Source organism: Indicator indicator, chromosome 22 (assembly GCF_027791375.1).
Source record: "Indicator indicator isolate 239-I01 chromosome 22, UM_Iind_1.1, whole genome shotgun sequence".
Taxonomy (NCBI): Eukaryota; Metazoa; Chordata; class Aves; order Piciformes; family Indicatoridae; genus Indicator; species Indicator indicator.
Window position 1 is genome coordinate 17,010,420 of NC_072031.1, and position 27,969 is coordinate 17,038,388.

Here is a 27,969-nt window from a genome sequence, read left to right on the forward strand (position 1 = left end):
GGCTCCACGGCGCCGGGGCTACCGGCTGCGGGCTCACGGCCCGAGCATCCTCGATGGCGCGGCGAGGGATGGGCAGGAGGCTCGGTACGGCACCGTGCGGCTCTGTACTGCTCGGTTCAACACGGTACAGCTCGGTACGGCACGGCTCGGCGCGGCACGGTACGGCTCGGCGCGGGCCCCCCCGCCCAACCCGCTCCGGAGGCGGGGGCGGCGGCGGGAGCCCGGGGCGGGGCGCGGCGGGCTGGGGGGAAGCCGCCCCGGGCGGGCAACGGAGGGAGGAGGAGAAAAAGGAGGAGGAGGGAGAGCTGGCCGCTCCGGTGGTTGCGGGCGGGGCACGGGAATCTTCCTCCCCGGTGCGGGGAAAGGTACCGGTGCCCTCAGGGGACGCTCTGGAGAGAGCTGCCGCCGAGGAGTGTGTAACGAGCTGGAGGGTCTCAGCGGAACTGAGAGCTGCAGGGAAGAGCGGGGAGGACGGCTGATCTTGGCCTCTTCTTCCTCGGGGAGGATCTTGGAGCGGCAGTGATCCCACCCCCCCCGAGAGAGAGGAGATGGGGCTGGGGCACCCAGTCCCCCAGCTGAGAAACCCCTTCCCCCATCTACGTCACTCAGACCCCCTCTCGGGGCACCTAAACTCCACCCAGGGCTTCTAGATCCACAGTTGAGGAATCCAGACCCCATCCAAGCCACTCAGACCCCTATGCTGTACACCCAAAACCTCACCCAGGGCACCCTGATCACAGCACCTAGACACCCAGTCAGGGCACCCAGACCTCTACCTGAGGAACTCAGACCTCCATCCAGATCACTCATGGTGCTCAGACCCCACTCAGGGCACCTAAAGACTCTCTCGGGGCCCCAAGACCCACATTCAGGCCAGCCAGACTCCAACCCAAAGCACCCAGACACTCACCCGGGGCACCCAGACTGCCACCCAAGGCACTTGGAACCCTAGCTGAGGAACCCAGACACACACCCATGGCACCCAGACCGCCACCCAGGGCAGCCAGTGCTCCCCGGACCAGCTTCAAAGTCCCCTTCATCAGTTGTGGTCCCACCACTCTGCCTGGTCCTTGCAGTTGCAACCATTTCCCCATGATGGCTGATAATGGGAACTAGGAGGCAAAAACTTTTCAGTTTCTTTAAATAAACCCCATTTTGATGCCCAGTTTTCCAGTTCGGTAGTACAATGGCAGCTGGTGTTTGTCCCCTTCCACTTTTTCATGGCTTAAAGGAGCAAGATACTGAAGGTGTGGAGGTACCTGGCTGGGCTGAGGATGCTGAGCCTGAGCCAGGTGGGAAATGGGACAAGGTGGTACTGGGCTAAATGGTGCAAACATCATCCGCCCAACACTACCCCAAATTTCTGCTTCCCAAGATGAGTTACTGATAGAAGTCTTGTGCCAGCTTCAGCAAACCAGCCATGGGGCACCTCGGTCCTGAGGGCTGGTGCCCAGCTGTCCACTACAACACTGGTCACTGCACTGGTGGGTGCAATGGCACAGGGACAGGCAGCTCCAGTGTACTAGTGGATGCAGTAGCATGGGGACAAGTAGCTCTGGTGCACTGGTGGGTGCAGTGACATGGGAACGGGAAACTACAAACCCAGATGAGTGCCTGTGGCAGAAGGAAAGATGAAGAGAACCAAGCCAACTCCAGACAAGCACTCAAGCTCCTCCCTGATGCTCCCTGCCCATGCTGACCTGTGCCCACTTAGCTGGAGCCCAAGGGTGCCCTGTGCAGCCCCCCAGCTTCCTCTGCAGTCCCCAACACCCTTCAGAGACCCCATCTCCAGGCGGCCCCGCCCAGGGCCAGCAGGATCTATCTCGTCTCCCCACCCCCACTTTCCAATCCAGGACATTTGGGTTGCCAGCATGAGTCGCCGCCTAATCTGCTCTTTAATCCCACAGCCTGGCCGTGTGCAGCTGCCTGGGGGGCCGAGCTACTGAGGGGCTCCCTGAGCTGGGGGCTGGGGCTCCACAGGCACAGGTCAGGGTCTTCCTTCATATCTGCCACCACTTGAGAACAAATAAAGCTCCTCAACAAAGGTCCCTTTGTGTCCTACTACTCTCTCCTGCTGGGCTCCTTCACCCAGTGCCAGCACTTGGGGACCCAGCAGGGCCCCAATAGCCTCAGTGGGCAGCAGGACTGTTGTAACCGTGACAGGTCATGGGGCAGCAGGGCTGTGTGGGGCCAAGCAGTGTGCACAGCCACTGTCCCTCCTCCCCTCTTGCAGAAGGAGCACCATGCCTTGCATTTCTGTGGCTCCCTGCAGGCTCTTGCCAAGTTGGGTTGGTCTTTGCAGAGCAGAAGAATGTGCAGTGAAATCTCCCTGTCACTGCCCTGTGCACGCTGAGAAGAAACCGGTGCCTTCAATGGGCGGAGCCACAGGCACTGGGCATGGATGGGGTTAGTTTCAACTCCCCTTGCCACAGGGATGGGCACTGAGGAGGAGTGTGTATGTGGAAACCTTCACTGGCAGGAGCTGGAGGCACTGTGGGCAGCAGGAATGGGGCTTGCCCCACACAGGGGTCCCTCTCCTGTCCCCCCACCATGGCTGCCTTTCTGACTATGCACAGCTGAAGGAGGCAGGCCCCCAGCTGCTGGGTTAATGGAGAGGATGGAAGAGATGAAAGTAGTATTTGGAGGGTAGCTCAGCTGGGCCCCCTTCCAGCTACCACGGACATGTGGTGGCCACGGCTGAAAGCAGACACAAGGCTGGAAATGGGTGGTGGCTGAAGTATGGCAAGGCCCCCTCCCACATCCCCCTGTGCACTGCCCCATCCCAGTGCCAGCCCTTGCCCAGTGGCATGCAGCACAAAGCACCTATGCCAGGCTGGATCTCATCTTCCACCTAGGGCACAGTCACCCTTGAGGGCAGCATAAGGCACACAAACACCCCCATGGCACCACATGACATGGGCTGCCCTCTCCCTGCAGAAGGAAAGGCTCCTGCTCTCCCATCATGGTTACCAAACCCTCCAACTCCAGCAGGGCAGGAGTAAGGGCCCCAGGAGCTGCTGCAGGACAGACCTCTCCAGGTCCCCCTCATTTGGCAGGGCAGAGCCTTGGGCCCCTCCAGACCCAGCAGTACTATGAAAATAGTTTATTGAGGAAGTGGGGAGTGCAGGAGCCCTGCCCAGTACAAACCAGCAGCAACACGGTGACACGCAGACATGTGACAGTGGCACTTGACAGCCACCTTAAAGGGACAGCGGGAACTGGGGGGACCGTGGTCCCTGTGTCACCTTGGGCCGTCCGTTGAGGCGGATGATAGCCTGGTAGTCCTGCACCAGGTCCCGCAGTTGGTCCAGGTAGGGGCTGACATTCTCCTCCATCCACTCCTCCACTGTGTCAGGGAAGTAGACCTTCTCCAGTTGATTACGCAGGTCATGGACGAAGCTCTCCCAGTCCTCATGGAGCCTGGTGGGGGGAAAGCAGGGGGTCCAGCTCCCTCCTGTGAGCCTGGAACCTCTCCCAGCCCTTCACAGGCACCCAGGGGGGCTTTGGACCCCCAGCACCACATACTTCAGCACCTTGCTGCCAAAGCTCTCCATGTTGCGGGGGTTTCCAAACTGGTGCTTCCGATGATAGGGGCTGAACCAGCCCTTGATGGCACTGGAGAGGCACAATGGGGGTGGGGGACATGGGGGCCACCCAGGAATGGAGATCTGCATGCTGGGCAAGTCCCCTTTCCATGGAAAAAGTGATCCTGATTTGGCAGGTGGGTTGGACCCGATGATCTCTTGAGGTCCCTTCCAACCTCTAATACACTGTGATAAACTTTCATTTTTGAACCAGCCAACCCTGCTGCCCCCCACCGTTACCTCTCCTCCTCCAGGGCTTTAAGGATGCTCTCCTTCAGATGGTCATTAACCTGCTGGACCATGTGGTAGATCTCTGCACCCGGGAATATTCCCCTGCCCTCACTGGGGATAGAATGGAGGAAGTGAGAATCCAACATGTGGGGTGCACCAGCCATGCCAGAACTCTGGGCTGGATGAACTCCAGCACCCCACCCATCCTCACCCCAGCTGGGTCTGGGACTGAGGCATTTGGGTAACCAACTCCCTGCTCCCTCCCTGTGCATCCTTTCTGATGCAGCTGGAATGGCAGTGCCATGAATGCCCCCTGCATGGCTAGGGCTGTGCCACGCACCAGGTGCTCTGCTCTAGATGCATGCTCTGGAAGCCCAGTGAGTCCAGGATCTTCCTCTTCGTCTCTTCAGTGAAGCCCCCTGAGTAGGACAAGGAGAGAGGCAATACTTGGGCCACCCTACCAGCAGGAGCTTGCCCCAAAACTGGGAGAGATGAAAGTCTCCTTCCCCTGTCTTCCACCCCTCTCCCAGTATCCCCAGGGTGGAGACATGTGACCAAGCTGAACCAGTATGGCAGCAGAATGGTAGCTCACCATTCACCAGAGTCTGCAGGGAGATGGCCAGGGAAGGAATGCCAACGGGCAGCAGCTCACAGAGCACCGAATAGTGATCGTACCTGCAGAGCAGGGTCAGGCATGCCATCATCGGCCAGGCTGCGTGGGCACTGGGGAGGGCAGGGCTCCTGCCACCCCTCACCTCTGCCAGCCAGTGAGGACAATGCCCTGGAAGTGAAGCGGGGCCAGCCGTGGCAGTGCCTCTATCACCTTCAGCCAGCTCAGGTGGTTTTTCAGGTGGTAGCTCAGGGGGGGCCAGGTCTGTGCTGGTCCTGTGGTGCCCTTGAAGGCACTGGCAAACCACACTGCCTTGAAGCCACTATCTGCATACTTGGTGAGGAATGGCCCTGCAGACAGGCATGCCACCAGTGCTATTGTCCCCATGGGGATGGGGATGAAGAGCAGGGGAGGTGTTTCCCTGCCAACCGCAGGAGCCTGGCACATCACCTTACCGATCTGCTCAGCATCAAAGTCGGGGGCATAGAACCACACCACGGGTGAGACCAGCTTTGCTATCCCAGACTCTGAGGGGTGAGCAAGGGATGGGGATCGTGACACTGGTGCCAGCAGCAGGAGGATGCCTAGGGCTCCTCATGACCACCCCCAACAGGACCTGCTAGGCACTGGGCATGGCACCTGCCAGGGTGGCCACATGGATGAGTGCTGCTGAGATACCCAGCTTAGGTGCCACTGCTCTCCCCATCCTCTCACCCCGCAGAGCTCCCACGCTGATCTTCCTCAGCATGTCATCCCACATGAGCGCCTGGAGCCCCCAGTTCTGTGTGGAGATGAAACCCAGCACCTCCTTGATGTGATTCAGGTACATGGTTCCTGTGTCACCCTTGTTGCGGCTCATCCAGTTTTTGGAGTCCATCCCCTCCCCAAGATGGAAGACCTGGATTTGGGGGAAGGGAGATGCTCAGCACCCCTGGGAGCATCCCTGGTGCCTGGGGTGAGGGCTGAGGTCCCTGCACAGCCACCACCCACCTCATCTGCTCCGATGTGGATCCAGGTGGAGTGCCTGTGCTTCTCAATCACCTGGGACAAGATGCTCTTGAGCAGAGACAGGGTGTCAGGGACATGGGGGTTGAAGCTGTTGGGGAAGCGCTCAACCTCCCGCAGGTGCTGGTACTTCTGGTGCTTGAGGATGAACTGCATGGGATGAATCATCAGGGGGACTTCCAGAATGAAGTCCACAATGATGCAGGATGAGGAACAGGATTGGGATCTCCTACCTCCACATGCCCAAATGTCTGCACCAGAGGAACCACCTCCAGCTTGTGGAGCTCAGCCAGCTGTTGGATCCGCTCAATGTCCTCCTCACTGGGAGGGCAGGGACAAGCTCACCACAGGATGCCAGATGGAGTAGAGGGCAGAGCATGAGGGCACTCCCTCCTTCTCCTCTGGCACAGTGCCTGCATGGCCCCAACCACCCCACACCTGTATGGATTTTACTATGGGGACACAAATATTGACCTGGCGGGGCAGGACGTTGGCCTACCAGTGGTACAGCTTAGCATTCTGACCATGCTTATCTCAGGCATGGGTCCATGTGGGTCACACCCAGCCCCTGGCACTGCAGGACCTGCTGGGCTCACGTACAGCTCAGCACACAGCCCTGGCTCACCTGTAAGCGAAGGGGGACTTGAGGATCTCCAGGTCTCCCTTGAAAGGGAACATGTCCTCATACTCGACGAGGATGCCACTGGCTCCCAGCTGGGACAGGAGGGGGAAGACCTGTGGCAGGGGCAGGGTAGATTCAGCTAGCAGGGACAACACAGTCCCTAGAGGCTGGTGGGGACAGTTAACAGGCTGATCCTTGATCTGTCCTCTGGGTGCATCCCTCCCCAGCATCTCCTCCCTGTCCCTGGGCACCCTCACCTGCTCCAAGTAGGAGACCCTGGGTGCAGCTCCCTTGAGGTCCAGGTGGACCAGCCTCATCTCAGTGGCACTGAAGTCCCTGGTGATCTGCTGTCCATGTTCTCCCCTCAGGGCCATTATCTTTGCTGCAGAGAGCTCCAGAGCCTGGCTCTGGGGGCCAGTGTCCTGGCTGGTGTCTCCTGTGTCCCCCCAGAACCTGCTGTCCTTGCTGACATGCTTGTGCAGCTCCAGGGTAAGGCTGCAGGGAGCGGAGCAGGGCTGGGGGTACTGCAGGGCACCACCTGCTCCCCAGCACTAGTCCCCCCTGTATGGGGACAAGCAAGGGTATCCCCACTGAGGCCCCAACCCACACCTGGAGTCCTGGTGTCACCTCACCTGTCACGAAAGAGGAACTTGATGCCAGCCAAAGCTACAAGGAGCAGCACGACGAGACGCAGCAGGTTCAACCTGTGGCTCCTCTGGAAGGTCATCTCTGGGAGGCATACACAGGGGAATGGCTGTGTGGCAGCACCCTGAGGTGACCCTGAGTGCAGGTGACCCCATACAGCTCCACAAACCTTGCCCTGCTCCCCTGAGCAGAGCAGCAGGAGACCCAGAGAAAGAGGGCATAGAGGAGAGCCCTCCTGACACCCTTATCCCACTGGGGACATGGACAGAGGTTCCCCATGTCCCCTCCTACCTCATGTGCCCCAGTGTGAGAGCCGGTGGCTGGACCTGACTCTGCCTCTGTCTGTTAAGAGTGCAGCCTTCACAGACTCTGCCAGAGCCAGAGCAAACAAGGCGGTGGCCACAGGGCACGTCCCCAGCAGGGGAGCCCCTCGAGTTGCTGTGTCACAGGGTGGCTGGGTGGGGTGGCATCACAGGGCAGGCACAGTGCTGGTCAGGCACGGAAGGCCTGTGGGAAGAGGAGAGGTGGTTGGGGACCACTTAGGGTTGCTAAAATCCATTTGAAATCTTGTATTTCTAAGCCAATTTGGAGAACTCCTGAGGTGAAGATTTACTAATTTAGATGGAAGTGAGCCCAAACCAAACCAAAGGCCATCACTGTGGAGCATAAGGTGGCAGTGCCCCTTCCCCGGTCCCCACCGCAGCCACAACTTGAGGGATTGCACCCCCTGTTTGGGTGCAGGTTTGCTGGGTGAGCAGCCTCAACATCAACACCCACAGCAGATCCCATGCAGCCAGCATGCACAGGAGATGCTTCACCAGGCCAGACACTTGCTGAGCACAGCACTGGTGGCACTGTCACAACTGGAGGCACTTCCACTACCAGGGCCACCACTCCTGTGAGCTCCAGGGAGCCACCAACCTCTGCAGCCCCAACACAACCTCCTGGGAAAACACCATGGTGAGGGGAACACCAAGGACCCCCATGTCCCCTTCTCCTGCAGCACTCTTAGATCTCCTTCTTACCCACAGCCCTGCTCCTGGGTGACCTGTGGTGACATCAGCTCCCACACCAGGAGCCTGAAGCCACCCTGTTGTGGGCAGCACAACTCCCATGGCCCAAGAGGCAGTGCTGGAAGGAAGCTGCAGACAAGAAGTACCACCGTCACTTCTACCCTTTTTTCTCCTTTTTAGGTGTGTGTTGTGGGGCAGGGATGGGGCAACATATCAACAACCCCAGCTTCCCAGACTGGCAGCCTTTGTGAGCCCTGGTACAGCTGCCACCAGCCCTTTTGGTGAGTTGGCACCAGAACACACCAAACACACCAAAGTTCAGGGTTAATTTCAGCTTTGGGAGCTGAAAAGCAGCTTTTGGTGGCCTTGGGGCACACAAGCAGCTCAGCTGATGGCAGCCAGAGCAACGGCACCAGGGCAGAGCCACCCCATGCCCCCAGCTCTGAATTAGCCCTTTCTCCAGACACAGCCCTAATCCCTCCTGACAGCTCCTCTTGCACCCTACCATGGGGCACAGAGCAGGCACAGTGCCCAGGACCCTGGCATGTCGTTCAGGGCTAAGGTGGGATGTGATGTCACCAGAGCATAAGGTCTCAGCCAAGCCACGTCATGGGGCAGGGCAGCACCATCCCCAGCCCTGCTCCATGCTCAGCCCTGCTCCATGCTCATCCCTCACCCCATTCCTGCTCTATCCCCAGCCCTGCTCCATCCCTAGCCCTGCTCCATCCCCATTCCAACTCTATCCCCAGCCCTGCTCCATCCTCAGCCCTGTTCCATGCCTATTCTGGCTCTATCCCAGCCCTGCTCCATCCCCAGCCCTGCTCCATGCTCAGCCCTGTTCCATGCCCAGCCCTGTTCCATGCCTATTCTGGCTCTATCCCAGCCCTGCTCCATCTCACTCACACTGAGGGTGAGAGCATCCATTTGTTGCCATCCTTGCTGTGTTTCCACCCTGCCCAATCCTGGGCACTCCTGTCAGAGCTGGCACAGACCAGCAGCTATGTATATGCCAGGCTGGACATAGCTGTCAGCCTAGGGCTCACCTCCACTGGGTGAGGATAGGATGCTCCATAGGCACCGAGCAAGGCCAAAAATATGTCAAGTTCCAATCAGGCTGCCATAGGCACACAGCACCTGCTCGGAGAGGGGTAAATATCTGGACAGACACTGCCAGCCTGCCAGGGCCTGGCACTTTAATATCTATTATCTTCTTTAAATAGAAAACAGGCTTCCAGGGCATCCCTGGCACAGCCCCGGTTAGGCAGAATGAGCACAAGCTGGCGGTGGGTACAGCACCAAGGGATGACAGGGAACAGCCACAACCCTGTGCCAGTGGGAGATCCCCTCACAGTGAGGGCTCATCTGATGGATGCTGCCCCTCAAACCTGGCATCTCACTGCCAGCACTGGCTCTGTTCATTAGTGTAGCATCTTCCTCTGTCAGCCCTTTGGAGATGGCACTATCCTGGTCCCCAGGAGGCTCAGAAGAGCCCACAGCTTCTCATGACCAGCTAGTCTGGCTCAGCAGCTGTGGGGCAAGGAGGCAGTCTGGTCTTTGCCCTCCTTCCTGGCACCTCACAACATACATGCAGTCTGCTGCCAGCTCCTTGAAACTAGTCCAATTCCCTGGAGGGCACTGGGCACACCAGGCAAACCCTGACCTAAGCCTGGAGTAAGCAGGATCACAGGGAATGCAAGATCCAGGTGCCCCTGGGGTGGCAGGTGCCACAGCAGGCCACGTGCCAGGAGTGAGGGCTTTGGGTGCCACCATGGTGTTTGGATGCCACCCAGCTGTGCCCATCACCCTGCTCCAGCATTCCCCAGCCACTGCCATGCCAAATTCTCCCATTGGAGATGGATGCTGCTCCATGCACACTCCTGGGCACACTCACACCCTTCCAGAGCTTTCTTTGTTCAGTATAGCCAAGGTTGTGCCCATCCCTTGCACCCAGCCTAGGTCGCCCCCCAGGGTGAACTGCCCCTTGGTGCTGCAGCACCACCCCATGGCCGAGGGACATGCATGGGACAGCTATGGACACCTCACACACACACTCACAATGAGGTTACAGACCCCAGCCCCAGGACAGAGATGACCCCGTGCCCCTCCTGGGGATGTTTTGGCACACACAAGGCACACCCTGAGCAAGAAGGAGGGGGCTTTCCATACCCCACTCAGCCCATTGTGCTGCTGGGCATCATTGGCACCCCACAAGCCTGGGTACCCCTCGGGCATCCCTGGCACCCTCCAGACACTGCTGGGCAGCCCTGTAGCACTGGTGCCCATTGCGATACCAGGCATCCCTGGGACACTGGGCACCCCTGCATCCCCCTGTGCATGCCTGTGGCAATGAGCACCCTTTCGGGCATCACGGCGGCATCTGGCATTCCCGCGGCCCTGGTGCCCACTGCAGCACCGGGCATCCCACCAGACATCCCCGAATCCCCAATCCCACCCCGCGGCCCCGAGCACCTACAGCTCCCCCGGCCCTTACCGGCAGGTGAGTGGCCGCCGCGGGCATCGCCGGGAGCGGGCGCGGCACGGAGCATAGCCGCCGCCGCCGCTCTTAAAGGGCTCGGGCGGTGCCGGTACTGCGGGCGCTGCAGGGCCACGGCCAAGCGAGAAGCGCGGGGGATGCTCCGGTTCCCAGTAACCGCCGGGCGCCTAGGTGGCCCCGCCGGCCTGGCCGTGCCCGCTGTGTGCCTGGTGTATCCCTGGTGTGTGCCCCATGTATCTGGGTGCGTGCCCAGTACCCACTGTGTCCTCGGTGTCCCTGGTGTGCGCTCGGTGTGTGGCTGGTGCCTGGCATGTGCCTGGTGCTCCTAGTGTGCCTGATGCCTAGTGCGTGCCTGGTACGTGCCCAGTGTGTCCTTGGTGCGTGCTCCCATGTGCCTGGATTGTGCCCAGTGCCCTGTATATCCCCAGTGCCCCCAGTGTATGCCTGGTGTGTGTCCAGTGTTTGTCCATTGTGTGCTTGGTACCCACTGCCCGGTGAGTACCCAATGCCCATGTGTCCCTGGTGTCTCCAGCATCCCCGGTACGTGCGAAGTGCACGCTCAGTGTCTGGTAGCTGGCATGCCCAATGTGCTCCCGCTCTGTAACTGGTGTCTGCTATGTCCCTGGTGTGCCCAGTGCTTGATGTGTCCTTCACGTGTGTCCAGTGCGCCTGGTGTCTGCCTAGTGTCTGTGCGTCCCTGGTGCCCCCGAATTGTTCCCTATGTCCACCGTGTTCCCAGTGCCCGCTATGTCCCTAGTCCCCTGCTAGTGCTTGATGCCCCGTGTGTGCCCAGTACGTCCCCAGTGTGCCCTTGGTGCGTCCACGGTGTCCAATGTGTTCCTCATACCCCCGGTTTGCCTGGCGCCTGGTGTGTGCCTGGTGCCCAGTGTGTTCTCAGTGCACCCCCCGTCCAGTGCCCGATGCCCGTTCTGTGCCCAGTATATCCCAAGCACCACCACCCCACCCCACCCCACCCCACCCCCGTGCCTGATGCCTGGTATGTGTCCGGTGCCTTCTGTGCGCTCGGTGCCCGCTGTGTTCCCAGTTCCCGTCGGTGTCTGGTCCTCGGTGTGTGCCCAGTGTCTCTGGCGTACCCAGTGCCCGGCGTGTCTCCGGTGCCCCTCGCACGGTGTCCGCTGCCCCCCTCGCCGCACCCCTCGCCGCGCCCCCTGGCGGCCCCGCTGGGACCCATCTCCCCCCCTCGTCCCACGCACATGGTACCGCCCGCCCTGCGCACTGCTTATGCGCTGCCGTCGGCCCCGTTCCGGGAGGTTGCGCGCTGCGGCGGCCGCTTCGGGCACAGCACTGGCGCCGGTACCGGGAAAGAGTGGGGAGGGGCTCTGCGCGTCCCGTGCTGCTACAGACAAGGAGCACCGGCGTAGGACCGGAACCGGAAGAACAGGAGGCCTGAGCGGACCACGGCGGCGGGACAATGAACGCAGCGCAGGGCACGGTGGGCAGCGACCCGGTCATCCTGGCCACGGCTGGCTACGACCACACGGTGCGGTTCTGGCAGGCGCACAGCGGTATCTGCACCCGCACCGTGCAGCACCAGGACTCCGTATCCCTCACCGCCAGGCCGGGGGACTACCGGGACCGGGAGGGATGGAAGAGGCCTAAGAGGAGCCTGAGGAGGCCGAGGGGGGATGGAGGGAAGTCGGGGTGGAGGTGGAAGGAGAGGAGGCCTGGGGGGTCAGGAGAGGCCTGTGATCACCCCACAGATACCGTGAGCTCGGTGTCACACGGCACGCTTGAGAGCACTCAGTGCCACCGGTCAAGCTTCGTCTGCTGCTCTCTCTTACCGACCTTAACGGGCCCCCGCAGCAGGTGAACGCTCTGGAGATCACGCCGGACCGCAGCATGATCGCTGCTGCAGGTGAGACCTCCCCCAGCTCCCCACTGTGCCAGGCACGGGTGGCCCTGGGTACAGGGTACTTTGGTCACATTGGTGACCCTGGTGGCTGCTGCAGGCTACCAGCACATCCGCATGTACGACCTCAACTCCAACAACCCCAACCCAGTCATCAACTACGATGGTGTGAGCAAGAACATCACCTCTGTGGGCTTCCATGAGGATGGGCGCTGGATGTACACGGGTGGGGAGGACTGCATGGCGAGGATCTGGGACCTGAGGTGGGCAAAGGCAGCTGGACCACCCCCTCCAGCAGCACCCCAGAGGTGGTGGAGGTGATCGCAAGTGCTCCTTCCTCACTCTTTCTTACAGGTCTCGTAACCTCCAGTGTCAGCGGATTTTCCAGGTGAATGCTCCTATTAACTGTGTCTGCCTCCACCCTAACCAGGTGAGCACCAGCCTCCTGCATGGCTTCCCAGCCTCCTGCATGGCTTCCCAGCCTCCTGCATGGCTTCCCAGCCTCCCTTCTCCTCCATGATCCGAGCTCCTCCATGATCCGAGCTCTTCCATGATCCGAGCTCTTCCATGATCCGAGCTCTTCCATGATCCGAGCTCTTCCATGATCTGTCAGCTTGTGCTTTATTGTGGCTCCTCCAGGTAAACCTGAGGGGCTACAGAAGAGTGCCTTAACAAAAGATGTGGGGATAGTGGCCTTACTGGTGGCATAGACCCACAAGCTCTTGGTGGCATTGCTGGACACACCCAGGCTGCCCCACACCGAGCTGCTGGTGCTGTGAGCTTTGGGTTGGTATTGGAACCACCCCTACATGGTTGTGCTGGCCTGGCCTGGCCTGTAGGAGGAGACAGTCACAGAATCAAAGAATAGTTTTGGTTGGAAAAGATCTTTTAGATCATCTGGTCCAACCATTCTCTATCTCTGCCAAGCCTGGTGCTAAACCATGGCCCCCACTGCCAGATTTCTGTAGCTTTGAAACATCTCCAGAGAGAAGGATTCAACCACTGCCCTGGGGAGCCTGTTCCAGTCTTTGAGAACCCTTTCAATCAAGATTTTTCTTCTAATGATCAACCTAAACCTCCCCTGGTGCAACTTGAGGGGCCTTTGGGGTTATCTCCATCCCAAGGGATGTGATAGGAGTGGTACTGGTTGAGTGGGACAGGCTGAGAAGGTTGAGGTGACACCACCACCAAGAAAAAGCATCTCAGGGGCTATGGCCCCTGTTACGTTTAGGACTTTGGTCAGATTTGCTGGAGATTCAGCATTTGGCTCAGAAGCTGCTTTTGAGGGGTGAGGCTGAGGAGCAGAGTGATTCATAGAATGGTTTGGGTTGGAAGGGACCTTAAAGATCATCCAGTTCCAACCCCTCTGCCATGGGCAGGGACACCTCCCACCAGCCCAGGTTGCTCAAGGCCTTGTCCAACCTGACCATACACACCTTCAGGGAGGAGACATCCACAGCATCCCTGGGCAACCTGTTCCAGTCTCTCACCACCCTCATTGGAAAGAATTTCTTCTTAATCTCCAGTCTCAGTCTTTTCTCTTCTGATAAGGTTGGTCTTTAATTGTCAGCCCATCAGTCCAGCTCACTCAAATCTTCTACCGAAGGCAACCTCAAAACCAGCAATGCCATCGCTGAAGTAGAGACTTCAGTCTGAGGGATGGCCCCTGGCAGAGGTGGCACTAAACCTTACTTTGACCCACAACCTTTCCAGGACTCAGGTCACTCTGCAGTCCCTCTGCAGCCATGCTGATCCAGTTATCCCAGAGGGATTTCTCTTGGCTTGTGTAAATCCATGATGGCTTTAGCAATTGCACTTAATCCTGGTGGTGGAGCCTCCATCTCTAGAGACATTGCAAACACACCTGGATGTGTTCCTGTGTGACCATCTCTAGGTGACCTTGCCTTGGCAGAGAGGTTGGACTCAATGATCTCCAGAGGTCCCTTCCAAGCTCTACCATGCTCTGATTCTGCTAAGAGGTGGGGGGAAGGATTGAGGTGTCCAGAAGATGCTTCTGCACTGTGCAGGCAGCTAAATAAATCAGGTGGTGATCATCCTCCTCAGAAGCAGCCTTTGCTCACAGGTACAGGATTAGCTCTGCCTGATGACCTGATCTCCTCTAGGGACCCTGATAAAGTCATGGACAGTGCAAGACTGTCGATAAAAGCTCTGGTTCTGGTGGAGAGCTGCCAGCATTGTCTTCTGCTCTAAGCATGGGATTGCAGCCAGAACTCCTGCCCTTCAGCTGGCTTTTGTCCTTCCCCTGAGAAAGGGAGACAGAAAAAACCATTTAGGCTCCTGGTTTTCAGGTACCTGCACTCTTGAGTGCTTCAGTTGTTCACTGGCCAAATTGCTTCTTAATGCCAGCTTCTCAGATATGCTGAAAACCATTTGGCTTCTGTGGGTGGTTTTTGGAGCTGGAGCTGTGCAGTGATGCTGGAAACCAGGCAGCTGCCGTCTTCTCTAGGCTTTAGCAAATGAGCAAATGCTTCTGTGAGCAGCTCCAGAGAAGGGCAACAAAGCTGGTGAAGGGTCTGGAGAATAGGGCTGAGGAGGAGCAGCTGAGGGAGCTGAAGAAGAGGAGGCTGAGGGGAGACCACCAGTCTCTCTACAACTCCCAGAAAGGAGGTTGAAGCCAGGTTGGGGTTGGTCTCTTCTCCCTAGTATCAGATAATAGAAGGAGAGGAAATGATCTGAAATTGTGCCAGGGGACGGTTAGATTGGAGATTAGGAAAAAATTTCCTTCAAGAGTGGTCAGGGATTGGAATAGTCTGCCCAGGGAGGTGGTGGAGTGTGGCGGGTTGAAAATTTCACCCCAACATTAAATTTGCCAGACCAGCTCCGTTGGAAGCAAATGAAAGCTGTATTTACAAGCAAAACTACAACCTACAATGGAATGCAATGAATATGTACAAAATACAGTGTTTACAATATTTACAGATATTTACAATTAATGAACAGCACAAGGACCCCCCTGGTCAAAGACAAGGGGAAGCTGCAACAGCTTCTCCCTTCCCTGCCTCCTCCCCTACGCTCCTGTACAAAAGGGACAAGAGACAGAAGCAGAGAAGTTAATACCAGTCAAAATAATGCAGCCAAGGTCAAGCAGGAGCAAGTTAGTCTCTCCCAGAGTGAAGAAGTGAGAAGAGAGAGAGATTGTTTTGGGAAGCAAATCTTAGGGTAGATATCTCTCCAATGGATTGTTTAGAATTATCGTTATTTTTCTTTTTACACCCAATAGTGATTTATTTACATCCTACCACTTTCTGTTCAAGATCTGTGGAAAATTTTAAAGGCATAGCCTAAAACTACCACATGGAGTCACCATCCCTGGAGGTGTTCAAGAAATGTGTGGCCATGGCACTTTAGGACATGGTTTGATGACCATGGTGGTCTTGGGTTGATGAATGGACTCAATGACCTTAGAGGGCTTTTCCAACCCAAACCCTTCTATGATCAGGACTCTGTGCATGGGGCTGTTCCTGCTGTAGACGCAAACCAGCACAGTGCTGAGAAGATTGAGGCAAAACTGACCCTGAGGCTTAAAACCACAGCAAGGCTCCAAGTGGTGCTCCATAGGCACTATCTTGAGGTGCTGCTTGGAGGTTTTCCTTAGAGAGATGCAGCTGCTCTTTCCTTGCAGGCAGAGCTCATTGTGGGTGATCAGAGTGGAGCCATTCACATCTGGGACCTGAAGACTGACCACAACGAGCAGCTGATCCCAGAGCCCGAGGTGTCCGTGAATTCCGTCCACATCGACCCTGATGCCAGCTACATGGCAGCTGTCAACAGCTCGGTGAGCTCTGATGGCTTCCAGTGTGCCATGGGCTTTGTAGTGCTGGGCTCTGCAACCACCAGCTTTGCCATGCTGTGGGTGGATGTGGGAAGTCCAGGCTGCTTTTGTGTGGTCCACCAGCCACAGGTTCCCCCTCCTCTTGCTGCAGGGAAATTGCTATGTGTGGAACCTGACGGGTGGCATTGGAGAAGAGGTGACCCAGCTGATCCCCAAGACCAAGATCCCAGCACATAACCGCTATGCCCTGCAGTGCAAGTTCAGCCCTGACTCCACGTGAGTGCCTGCCAGCCCCTCGCCTCCCTGCCAAGGGACAGGCTGGCACTGGTGGCCAGATGGGCCTCCAGTTGTTGGCTCAAGCTGCCTCCACACTGCCTTATAGGAGCCCAGGGGAGGAGTGGGACAGGAATCAGAGAATCCCAGAATCATTTTGGTTGGAAGAGAACTAGAAGATCAAGTCTATCCCTTAACCCATCACTAAACTATGGGCCTCAGCACCACATCGCCAGAGCTTTGAAACCACTCCAGGGATGGGAATTCCACCACTGCCCTGGACAGCCTCGACCAGGCATGGACAACCCTTTTGGGGATGGAATTGTTTCCCATGTCCAACCTGAACCTCCCTTGGGGCAACTTGAAGCTGTTTCCTCTTCTCCTGTCATTTGTTCCTTAGGAGAAGAGCCCAACCCCCACCTGGCTCCAGCCTCCTTTGGGGGAGCTGTAAAGACCAATGAGGTCTCCACTCAGTATCTTCTCCAGATTGAACACCCCCAGCTCCCTCAGCTGCTCCTCCCCAGCCCTGTTCTCCAGACCCTTCCCCAGCTTTGTTGCCCTTCTCTGAACCTGCTCCAGCTCCTCAATGTCCTTCTTGGAGTGAGGGTCCCAAAACTGAACCCAGGCTTGGAGGCATCAAGGCACAGGACATGCTGGCACTGGGGTGCTGTCAGTGGCATCCCACCCTCATGCTCTGTGCTCTCAGCAGGCTCTGCAGCCACAAGCTGCTCTTACAGCTGGCATTGAATTGATCTCAGGGAGCAAAGTGGTCTTGGTGTACTCCTTCAGCAAGTCTCTACAGCTTGAATGTCCCAGAGCAGATGGTCCGGGTGGAGATGAATGTGATTACAATGAACACAGCTCTCCACTTCCTTACTGTTCCACATTAATGAGAGGCCCTTGGGCACACGGCATGACTAATAAGGTTGCCCTCATGTGTCTTTTCCTGGCAGGCTGTTGGCTACATGTTCTGCAGATCAGACCTGCAAGATCTGGAGGACTTCAAACTTCTCTCTGATGACAGAGCTGAGCATTAAGAGCAATAACCCAGGGGAAACATCTCGGGGCTGGATGTGGGACTGTGCCTTCTCAGGGGACTCCCAGTACATTGTCACAGGTGAGGCACCACTGCTCTCCTGCCCTTGGCCCACCACTTGATGTGGACAGCAGCAGCATGGGACTTCCAAGTTTCTATGAGACACTTCCAAACCCTCCTGCACCACTGGATGTGAGGGCAGAGCACCCAGCCTCACACCCACAACACAGTTCACTAATTCCTCAAGCATTTTGCCTGAGCTGTGGTGGGGAATCTCTTGAAGCTGGAGAGATGATCGTCATGTGCAGATCACTTCACCCATGAGTGGTGCTGCTTCGCTGTTTGCAGCCCAGCAGTCTCTTCAGAACATCCAGGCTGTTATTTTCACACTAACTTCTTGCTAAAATAGTTAAAACCTTACCTAACATAGAGCTGCTGCTCTGCACAGCTCCTCAGCCACCCACAGCTCTAACAGCTGTTGATGGAAGCAGGAGAAAGTATTTGTGTAATCAGGAAAGGTGTAAAGAGGAACGAAAAGTGCCCTGCTCGTCTGGAGAAGACTGAGAGGGAGGTGGTCTTACTGATATTTACAAATACCTGAAGGGTGAGGGGCAAGGGCCTGGGATTTTTCAGTGGTGCCCTGTAATAGGACAAGGAGCAGTGGACATAAAGTGGAACTCAGGAAGTTCTGCCTCAACATGAGGAGAAACTTTGGTGTGAGAATGACAGAGCCCTGGAGCAGACTGCCTATAGAGGTTGTGGAGTCTCTGTGTCTGGAGAGCTTTCAAACTTACCTGGATGTGTTCCTATGTGACCTGCTCTAGCCAATCCTGCTTTAGCAGGTGGAGATTGGACTTAGGTGATCTCCAGAGGCCCCTTCCAAGCCTTACCATTTTATGATTCTTTCACTCTGTTCCAGCCTCCTCTGATAACCTGGCCAGACTTTGGTGTGTGGAGACAGGAGAGATCAAGAGGGAGTACAGCGGCCATCAGAAAGCAGTTGTCTGCCTTGCTTTCAACGACAGCGTGCTGGGATAACGTGGGTGGGAAGGAGAGGACCTCTGCTTGTTGTCCCTTGTCTTACAGCAGCAACCACCTCCTCTGGAGCCTGAGATACACAGTTGCAGCCACTCCCTCTGACAGAGAGGGCTTGGGCTCTGGCAGGAGCAGCTGCTCTGCCTGGGGTGACACCAGGCTTCAGCTCTGGGCAGAACTGAAACATGTGCGGCCTCTAAGGGAGAACAGAAGGGAAGGGGAGAGGGGGCCATGAGCCCACTGAAAGGAGCTGGATAGGGTTCAGCTGGAGGAATCCCTGTGGCATGGCTGCTGCCAGCTTTGTGATGTTATACTCCTAAAGTGGGGACAAAAAATAAATTGGCCTTTCTGAATGGTGGGGAGAGGCTGAGCAAGGAGTGGAAAGGCAGCTGCTGTCTTGGTTTGCAATCCCTTTATTCAAAGTGTATTTCACTTGGAGGGCTGCAGTCCTACAAAGCCACCCATCCCCACCAGATTTCACAGCTATGTAGGGAAGGGGCAGGCAGCCATGAAACATGAGCTGCTCCACATGATTCCTCTAGGCCTTGATCTCCTACTACCTACAGACAAGGTGCAGCCCTAGAGCAGAGCTGCAAATAAAGTTTCTGCACTGACAGTGCCCAGCAGAGTCCTGATGTTTTCCTAAAGTCTCCTGATTTTGGGATAGTGTAGTTGTGTTACCTTCCTTGTTGAAACCAGAGGCTTTCCAGGAATCCGGTTCAAGTATGTAGGGCAGCAGAGGACACCTGTGGTGGCAGGACTTACTCGGGGAGGTAATAGAAGCAGATAGAGACACAAATGTTGCTTGGAAAACAGATGTCAATGCACAGGTAGATCAGGCGCTGCTTCCCTGGACCTGCCAAATGAGCAAGGACAGTAGCAGGGTGAGAGGGAAAGCTCTGCAGTCCCTGAAGAGCCTCAGGGAATGACCTTGCTCATTAAAGCTGGAGTAGGAGAGAGCTGGGTGAGCTCAGCAGCCTGCTGAAGGTGACAGATGTTAAGCCAACAGTGTGTTGGGGAGCTGGTCCATGTTGGGGTTGTGCTGCACTGCCCAGGGAAGGGGGCTGACAGCCTTTCCCAGGTGGCATCACAAGGCACTGCAAGGCTGTGGGTACAACGCAGGCTCGGGGAGGGCTGAGCAGTGGTTTGATACTGAAGTTGCCTGTCCCCTGGTCCTGGGACATGCAGCAGAGCCTGCTCTCTACAGCTACCTGAAAGGAGGTTGGAGTGAGGCTGGTGTTGGCCTCGTGTCCCAAGTAACTAACGACAGGACAAGAAGAAACGGCCTCAAGCTGTACCGGGGAAGTTTGGGTTGGATATCAGGAAAAACTTCTTTCCTTGAAAAGTGCTCAGGCATTGGAAGAGGATGCCCAGGGAGGTAGTGGAGTCGTCATCCCTGGAAGTATTGAAAAAACAGGTAGATGTGGCTCTTTGGGACATGGTCTGCTGGTCATGGTGTTGGGTAGAAAGTTGGACTCGATGATCTCAGAGACCTTTTCTGACCTTGGTGATTATATGATTTTATTTCCTTTTGCGAAGGGACACATCCAACTTACCCTCCCCTTTCCTGACCCAGAAGATGGATGTCTGCTCACACAAGGTCTGGACAGCCTCCCCCAATTGTTTGGGGTCCACCTCTTCCCCTGCCAGAATGCCCAGGAACTCCTGGTAGTACTTGGTCTGGTTATTCTGTGGCAGCAGCTGATGAGCCTGAAAGAAATGTCCCTGTTAATTCCTTCCAAGGCTCTTTGCCCTTCCTGGTACTGCTCTTCAGCCCTGTTCTCACCCTCAAGGCACCCAAGGAGCACTTCTCACCCCAGCAGTAAGGGCAGGTTTCTCGCAGCAGCTGCCCCATCCCACCAGGTTGCTGGAATGCTCACTCTGCACCCCAGCTATGGTGACCCACAGCAGCCCTGTCCCCTGCACATAGCACTGGAGGGGTGATGCAGGTCAGTGTCCTGTAGCCTCGTGGTGGCTGGGACAGGACCAGGCTTAGCTGGGGTTCTTCAGGCCCTGTTTGAATGGCATATGGACTTCTGGCAGCCCTGGCACCACTGAATCAATTACTTCCATGAAGGAACTTCAGAGCAGGGCAGATGCTTTCTCCTTGCACCCATTTCTCCTCTTGTGGGTGCTGTGTTCTCAGAGCCCTCTGGCTTAAACCCTGCTCACCGCTTCCCAGATGGGTGGGAGCAGCAGAAGAGGGACAAGGAACCTCCAGGAGCCCCTGAGGAAATGGAGAGCAGATGGCAGGGGAACAAAAAAAACAGGCCCTTGCCTTCTTGAAACAGAATCGGCCCCATGCATCCATTAACATTTTGTTCAGAGGGTCCTGGAGAGGTGATTTCCTTCAACCTTTTCACCTGGGAACTGCTATCAAACCCTCTTTGGTTTTTGTTTCTCAGATTTTTGAGCAGGTAACAGAATCCAGTGGGTGTGAGTTCCATATGAGCTTTGCTATTCACCTCTGTGGGGGACAGTCCCCTGCCCTGACTTGCAGCTCTGCTGGTTCTCACAGAAGAAAGGATCTCAGCTGCTTTGAGCCCAGCAGAGCTCTGCTTTTACATGACACCACCCCCCCCCAGCAGTGAACACATTCCCTCAGCTCCTACCCCCCATCAGGGAGAGCTCCTGCCCTCATTTAGCCACACTTCGGATGCTGGTGTTAAGTCACCAAATCCACACAGGAAAGAGTCTTCAGCAAGCCAGGATGACCTGCAAAGCCCAGATCATCACCCCCATCCTTTCAGCCACCCCAGGGAATGGCCACAGCAGCTGCTCACTCTCTGCTCAGACATGTTGAATGATGTCTGCAGGGTCTGGAGGTCCCAGGAGTCCATTCTCCTTAGGTAGCATGCGTGCTGCTCCATGGGCTTGTAGCACACATACCCCTGCAAAGCAGAGCATGGCCTGTGAGAGCAAAGTTTCCAGAATGGACATTCTTCCTCCTGCCTTGCATTACCAAGTGCTGGGTCCTGCACTTGGGTGACAACAACCCCATGAACCCTCTGGGCTTGGGGCAGAGTGGCTGGAAAATGCCCAGCAGAAAAAGATCTCGGGGTGCTGGTTGAGAAGAGCTGAAGGTGAGCCAGTGGTGTGCTCAGGTGGCCAAGAAAGCCACCAGCATCCTGGCCTAGATCAGCAGTGGCGTGCCCAGCAGGAGCAGGGAAATGGTTGTCCCCCTGTACTTGGCACTGATAACACCACATCTCAAATCCTGGGTTCAGTTTTGGGCCGCTCACTCCAAGAAGGACATTGAGGAGCTGGAGCAGGTCCAGAGAAAGACAACAAAGCTGGGGAAGGGTCGGGAGAACAGGGCTAGTAAGGAGCAGCTGAGGGAACTGGGCATGTTCAGCTTGGAGAACAAGAGGCTGAAGAGAGACCTCCTTGCTCTCTACAACTCCCTGAATGGAGGTTGGAATGATGTGGGGGTCAGTCTCTTCTCCCAAGAAACAGGTAACAGGATGAAGAAATTGGCCTCAGGTTGCCCCGAGGGAGGTTTAGGTTGGACATGAGGAGCAATTTCTTTGCTGCAAGAGTGGTCAGGGTCTGGAACAGGTTGCCCAGGGAGGTGGTGGAGTCCCCATCCCTGGAGGTGTTCCAGAAACCTGTCGCCATGGCACTTTGGGACATGGGTTAGTGGCCATGGTGGGGTTGGGTTGATGGTTGGACTGCATGGTCTTAGAGGCCTTTTCCAACCAAAAGAATTTTGTTTCCATGATTCTATGATCTTCCTTTACTAGAAGTACAGAGAGAGGAACCAAACAGCAGCTGGGTGATGTTTTTCTTGGTCTACATTTCCTTCTCCCACTGCAACAGCTCTTCTCTCAGCAATCTGGGCTACTCTGCTCATTTCCATGCTAAGGAGGCAAGTAACTGTCACAGCACACTCACGTTCCTGCTGTCATATAGCACCACAGTGCTGTGGTTACTCTGGGAGGTTATGTAGTAGGTCACAATGCTCCTGGCCTTGTCCACCAAGGCTGTCTGGTTCCTCAAAGGGTCCTTCTGGCCCTGGACTGTTAACTGGATGAGCTGAGAGCCAGCCTGGGCACAGAGAGGGAGAAAAGGTGTTCAGTGCTTGTGTGCAGCTGGTCAAGGGTCTGGAGAACAGACCTGGTGAGGGAACTAGGGTTGTTTAGCCTGGAGAAAAGGAGGCTGAGGGGAGACCTGGCTCTCTACAACTCCCTGGAAAGGTAGTTGGAGCTGGATGGGGGTTGGTCTCTTCTCCCATAGGACAAGTGATAGGACAAGAGGAAATGGCCTCAAGTTGTACCAGGGGAGGTTTAGCTTGGACATGAGGAGCAATTTCTTCCCCTTCAGGGTTGTCAAGCCCTGGCCCAGGCTGCCAAGGGCAATGGTGCAGTCCCCATCCCTAGACAGGTTTCAGAGCTGTGGAGATGTGGTGCTGAGGGCCATGGCTTGGTGGTGCCCTGGCAATGCTGGGTTAAGGGTTGGACTCAATGAGCTTAAAGGTCTCTTTCAACCAAAACCATTCTGTAATTCTCTGAACTCCCCACCAACATCCACACCCAGGCCCTTCACTGCTTCATGTGAATTATTCAGCAACAGAGAGAAGCAATCTCTGACCCAGTGGAGGGGAGCACGTATGATAGGACAAGGGGTGGTGGTTTAAACCAAGAGAAAGATTCAGACTGGAGAGAAGGAAGAGATTTTTCACACTGAGTGGTGAGACCCTGGCACAGATTGTCCAGAGGTTGGAAGATGCCCCATCCCTGGAACCATTGCAGGTCAGGCTGTTTAGGGCTCTGAGCAACCTGCTCTAGTTGCAGATGTCCCTGGTGACTGTAGGGGGGGGTGGGGTGGTGTGTGTGGGATTGGATGGCTTTTAAAGGTTCTTTCATCCCAGACCAGTTTGGGATTCTATGATTCCTTACCTGGGCAGAGCTGGGGGAGGAGCTGAGAACTCCTAGGACGCTGATGCTAACAACTGCAAAAAACAAGGCAATGGATAAGATGATCCAGAAGGTCCTGGAGGGAGCTGTGAGGTGAGCTGCAGCCCTCCTGTCCTGCGAGCCAAGACAAGAGGAGGGAAAAAACAGGAGTTAGACCAAACCCTCCTGCTGGTTATTCTTTACCATCAAGTGCAATTCCTTCTTGTGACACAAATCATTGTGCAAACTGATGGGGTTTGAGGGTGGAACCACCAAAACACTGCAGCAGCCCTGGAATAACAGCACTTGAATCCCACACTGATGGAGTTTCAAATCCAACCCAGTAACCAGCACTCCCACAGCCAAGCACTTTCCTTCTGTGGCCAGAGAACCACATCAAAGCCACCAAGGAAGGGCTGGAGCAAGAACAGGGGCTGCTGCTGCTAATTAGGCAGCAAATTATTTTGCTTTACAGCAGAGGTCCCCGGGAGAACAACCAGCATTTGAGACAGGCTTTGGACAGCTTCTTTGTGCCTTCCTATTTTCCTTTGCCTGTTTGGTCACATTTTATTTGCTTGGACAGGCTGACAGAGTCAGGGTTGTGTTCAGCCTGGAGAAGAGAATGCTCCAGGGAGACCTTAAAGCAGCCTTCCAGTACCTGAAGAGGGCTACAGGAGAGCTGGGGAGGGACTTTTGACAAGGGCTGGGAGTGACAGGATGAGGGACAATGGTTTGAAACTAAAGCAGGAGAGACTGGACATAAGGAAGAAATTCTTTGCAGTGAGGGTGGGGAGACACTGGAACAGGTTGCCCAGGGAGGCTGTGTATGCCCCCTCCCTGGAGGTGTTCAAGGCTAGGCTGGACAGGACCTTGAGCAGCCTGCTCTAGTGGAAAGTGTCCCTGCCCATGGTAGAGGAGTTGGAACTGGATGATCTTTAAGGCCTCTTCCAACCCAAACCAGTCTGTGAATCTAGCCAAGTTGTTCTCTGTGAACACCAAGCTGTTACTTAAAGCAAAAGAAGCTTGGCCGTCCTTGAATGGTTCTGTTAAAATTCTCACATTGAAACAATGAAATTTAACTCAATGGCACATCAAATCGTTTTTACCAAGCAGAAGGAATGTGCTTGCAGTCAGTTCAATTGTACAGTCCACATTTAAAAGCGTAAAAGTTTCTCCATCCTCTGAACACAGATAAATTAGATGGCCATGGTTAGATCTGCTACTGCCACACCAGGAAGGAGCTTCCCAAGCCTCCAGGTTGAGGATCTTCTGTGGTTATTGGTTTGGTTTTGTTTTGATAATACACCATTCCCATATATATTGCACCAGACAAGCAGCCAGTCTAGCAAATTGAAAACTGCCCATTGCTGAGATCTTATCAATTCAAACAGGCAGAGCTCAAGTCCTACAGAAAACAGAACCTTAACAAGATTCCCTCAGGTGGAAAAGGTGCAAATAAAGCAATCCAGTGAGTCTTGTCCCTCAGCAGGTCACAGCTCATGCTGCTGAGCTGCTCTGCAGCTTACAAGGACTCTCTGGCGCCTCTGACCCACCCGTCCTGCCCTGCCTTGCTACACGATGGGCTTATGCCATAGAGTCATAGAATTGTTTGGACCAGAGAAAACCTCCAAGATCGTCGAGTCTAACCTTCAACCCAACCCCACCATGGCCATTAAACCTTGTCCCCAAGTGCCATGGCCACAGGTTTCTTGAACACCTCCAGGGATGGGGACTCCACCACCTTCCTGGGCAGCCTGTTCCCATCCCTGACCAACGCTGTGTCAATACAGGCACTCACAAGAAAATCCATCTGAGAGTCAGGAGCTGAGCTGTGGGGTGATGAGGTTAGAGGTGAACAAAACCTTACCAGGATCCACAGGGACACCAGGAGCTCAGCCCTCTCAAAAGAGGAACCAAACAAGCACAGAACAGGGATCTGCAAATGCTGGGAGCCCAGATACTCACTGCAGAGGCATTGCTGGTGCTGCTCTCACCTTCCATCCTGCCCTTCAGACCAGGACCTGGCTGCTGCAGCTCTGGCTCTGCCTCCTGACAACACTCCCACTGTGCATGATCCCAGATCCAGCATGCCTGGGACACCTGTGTGCATCCCTGACACATAACCCCCTTGTCCCTCACAGCCAAAGGGCTTCCCAGCCAGCAGCTCCTCAGGTCAGACCCACAGGAGGGTGAAACCTTAGAGCTGTCACCTGGGGAGAGGAGAATTGGAGCGGGGGGTGGTGTGTGAAGCCCCAGGCTGCTGAGAGATGCTGTCAGAGCACAAAACTATTCTTCCTGCTCAGCTTGTGAGATGGATGAGGGGGGCGGCTGAGTGACAATGGGGGGCTTTGTCCCAGCCCTCCTCACTGGCAGGCCTCAAGAGCAGGACCAAGTGAGGCTCATTAGGAGATACAATGAACAGAGCAAAGTAGCAGCCTGCCCTTGTCAGCAGTGATTTCTGCATTTCAGCATGGGCTGTGTGCTGCTGGAGCTCTGTGGGCTGGAGCCAGCTGTGGAGCCTGCAGAGCTGCCCCATGACCCTTGCCTGCACAGGCAGTCACAGAATCACACAATGTTAGGGGCTGGATGTGAACTCAAAAGATCACCCAGTCCAACCCCCCCCTGCCAGAGCAGGAGCACCCAGGGCAGGTCACACAGGAACAGACCCAGATGGGTTTTGAATATCTCCAGAGAGGGAGACTTCACAGCCACTCTGGGTAGGCTGTTCCAGTGTTCTGCCCTCCTCAGAGTAAAAAATTTTTTCTTCATGTTTCCATGGAACTTCCTATGCCTCAGTTTCCACCATTGTCCCTTGTGCTGGCATTGGGCATCACCAGCAGAGCCTGGCTCCATCCTCTTGGCACTCACCCTGCATATCTTCATAAGTATTAATGAGGTCACCCCTCAGGCTTCTCCTCTCCAAGCTAAAGAGCCCTCAGCTCCCACAGGCTCTCCTCGTAAGAAAGATGTTCTACTGCCTTCAGCAGCTTTGTGGCTCTGTGCTGGACTCTCTCAAGCAGTTCCCTGAAGTCCTTCTTGAGCTGAGGGGCCCAGAACTGGACAATATTCCAGATGTGGCCTCACCAGGGCAGAGTAGAGGGGAAGGAGAACCTCTCTCAACCTACTGACCACAGCCCTTCTAACCCACCCCAGGATGCCCTTGGCCTTCTCAGCCACAAGGGCACACTGCTGGCTCATGGGCATCCTGTTGTCCGCCATGACCCCCAGGTCCTTTTCCCCTCCACTGCTCTCCAACAGATCAGTCCCCAGCCTATCCTGGTCCATGGGGTTGTTCTCTCCCAGATGCCAGACTCTACCCTTGGCTTTGTTGGATTTCATTCAACTTCTCCCTGCCCAGCTCTGCAGCCTGGCCAGGTCTGCCTGAATGGCAGCACAACCCTCCCATGTCAGCCACTCCTCCCACTTTGGTGCCAGCAGCAAACTGACAGTGCCCTCATCCAGGTCATTGCTGAATATGTTCAAAAGCTCTGGTCCCACTACTGACCCCGAAGGATTCCACTAGACACAGGTCTCCAACTAGACTCTGTCCTATTGACCACAACCCTCTGACTTCTTTCCTTCAAACAGTTCCCATCCACCTCACTCCCTGATCATCCAGACCATCACACACTGCCTCAGCTCAGGTGCGAGATGCTGTGGCAGACAGTGTCAAATGCTTTCCTGAGATCAAGATAAACCACATCCACTTCTCTACCGTCATCCATCCACCTGGTTATGTCCTCACAAAGGGCTATCAGGTTGGTTAAAGTTGACTTCCCCTTGGCAAAACCATGCTGATTGCTCCTAATGACCCTCTTGTCCTTGATGTGCCTAAGACCAGTGCCGAGGATAAGTTGCTCTATCTCCTTTCCAGGGATGGGGGTGAGGCTGACTGGTCTAGAGTTGCCTGGGTCCTCCTTCTTACCCTTTTTGAAGATTGGAGTGACATTTGCCTTCCTCCAGTCCCCAGGCACCTCTCCTGTCTGCCATGACTTAGCAAAGATAATGGAGAGTGATCTGGCAATGACCTCTGCCAGCTCCCTCAGCACCTGTGGGTGCATCCCATCAGGACCTATGGATTTATGTATATCCAGATTGCTTAACTGTTCCTTAACCCAGTCCTCATCAGCCCAGTCCTCATCATCCACTCTCACTCTTTCTTTTCTTATATTTGCTTTTATTTTTCTGTTTTGCTTTGTTTTGTTTAAGGGAGCTTAATTGCTTTGTCTGAAATCACGTTGCAGACTTCAGACACAAACCCTGACAGAGTGGGATGCTTTGGTACTAGAATGTGGAGCTTTTGGAAACCCAATTTCTCATTGCAAGTGGTTCAGAAACTAATTTCCTTTGGCAAATGGAGGCAGAAATGTCACTGTGGTAAGCTGCTATCTATCTATCTATCTATCTATCTATCTATCTATCTATCTATCTATCTATCTATCTATCTATCGATCTATCCACCCATCTATTCATCCCTCCCATCTCAACTATGTACCAACCCTAACTGCTTAGTACATTTTAACTTTCCCTTTCTGATATCAACACCTGAATAAGGTTGTGTCCAGTCATGATGTGACGACCTCATGCTCCTGTGGGCCTTGTTGCTCAGACCCTGCCATCTGTCCCCTTCCTTGTCTCCGAGCAGTTGATGCCATGCCAGTGAGACGGGAGTGAGGGGGCAATATGTGAAGTCATGACTTGCCCTCATCACTGCCTCTGGAGCTCTGGAAGGTCCCATGGTGAGGAGACTGTGCTGGGATGCAGCATTTGATCAGTGTTCAGCCAGGGATGATGTTCTTGAGTAGAGACACAGACTTGTGTCTGCATGGATTCTGTACAGAGCAACCAGCTCATCTCAGGGAG

General features: G+C 55.4%; 3 protein-coding genes across 5 annotated transcripts; 1 reads left to right on the forward strand and 2 right to left on the reverse strand.

Annotated features, from left to right (window-relative positions):
- Window positions 1–3,200: 3,200 nt before the first annotated feature.
- Window positions 3,201–6,779, reverse strand: LOC128974323 (hexosaminidase D-like). Its single transcript, XM_054390893.1, has 13 exons — window positions 6,685–6,779; window positions 6,310–6,547; window positions 6,056–6,165; window positions 5,664–5,751; window positions 5,416–5,580; window positions 5,140–5,323; window positions 4,881–4,952; window positions 4,571–4,775; window positions 4,408–4,490; window positions 4,156–4,234; window positions 3,825–3,926; window positions 3,526–3,615; window positions 3,201–3,420 (listed from the first exon to the last, which is right to left on the reverse strand). Exons 1-13 carry the CDS (start codon window positions 6,777–6,779, stop codon window positions 3,201–3,203), a joined length of 1,731 nt encoding a protein of 576 aa, XP_054246868.1.
- Window positions 6,780–11,636: 4,857 nt separating this feature from the next.
- MLST8 (MTOR associated protein, LST8 homolog) lies at window positions 11,637–18,317 on the forward strand. 3 transcript variants are annotated; one of them, XM_054391029.1, is made up of 8 exons: window positions 11,637–11,765; window positions 12,029–12,128; window positions 12,175–12,337; window positions 12,429–12,504; window positions 15,718–15,870; window positions 16,019–16,143; window positions 17,094–17,257; window positions 18,096–18,317. In XM_054391029.1, exons 1-8 carry the CDS (start codon window positions 11,637–11,639, stop codon window positions 18,212–18,214), a joined length of 1,029 nt encoding a protein of 342 aa, XP_054247004.1. In that variant the 3' UTR covers window positions 18,215–18,317. The 3 variants fall into 3 exon arrangements, with proteins under 3 accessions (XP_054247004.1, XP_054247005.1, XP_054247006.1); XM_054391030.1 differs by having other exon boundaries at window positions 12,029–12,080; XM_054391031.1 differs by having other exon boundaries at window positions 12,032–12,080.
- Window positions 18,318–18,972: 655 nt separating this feature from the next.
- On the reverse strand, window positions 18,973–25,107 carry BRICD5 (BRICHOS domain containing 5). The gene is made up of 6 exons (XM_054391378.1): window positions 25,072–25,107; window positions 23,110–23,241; window positions 22,106–22,258; window positions 20,995–21,102; window positions 19,768–19,921; window positions 18,973–19,067 (listed from the first exon to the last, which is right to left on the reverse strand). The coding sequence occupies exons 1-6, from the start codon at window positions 25,105–25,107 to the stop codon at window positions 18,973–18,975; spliced, it is 678 nt and encodes a 225-aa protein (XP_054247353.1).
- Window positions 25,108–27,969: the final 2,862 nt, after the last annotated feature.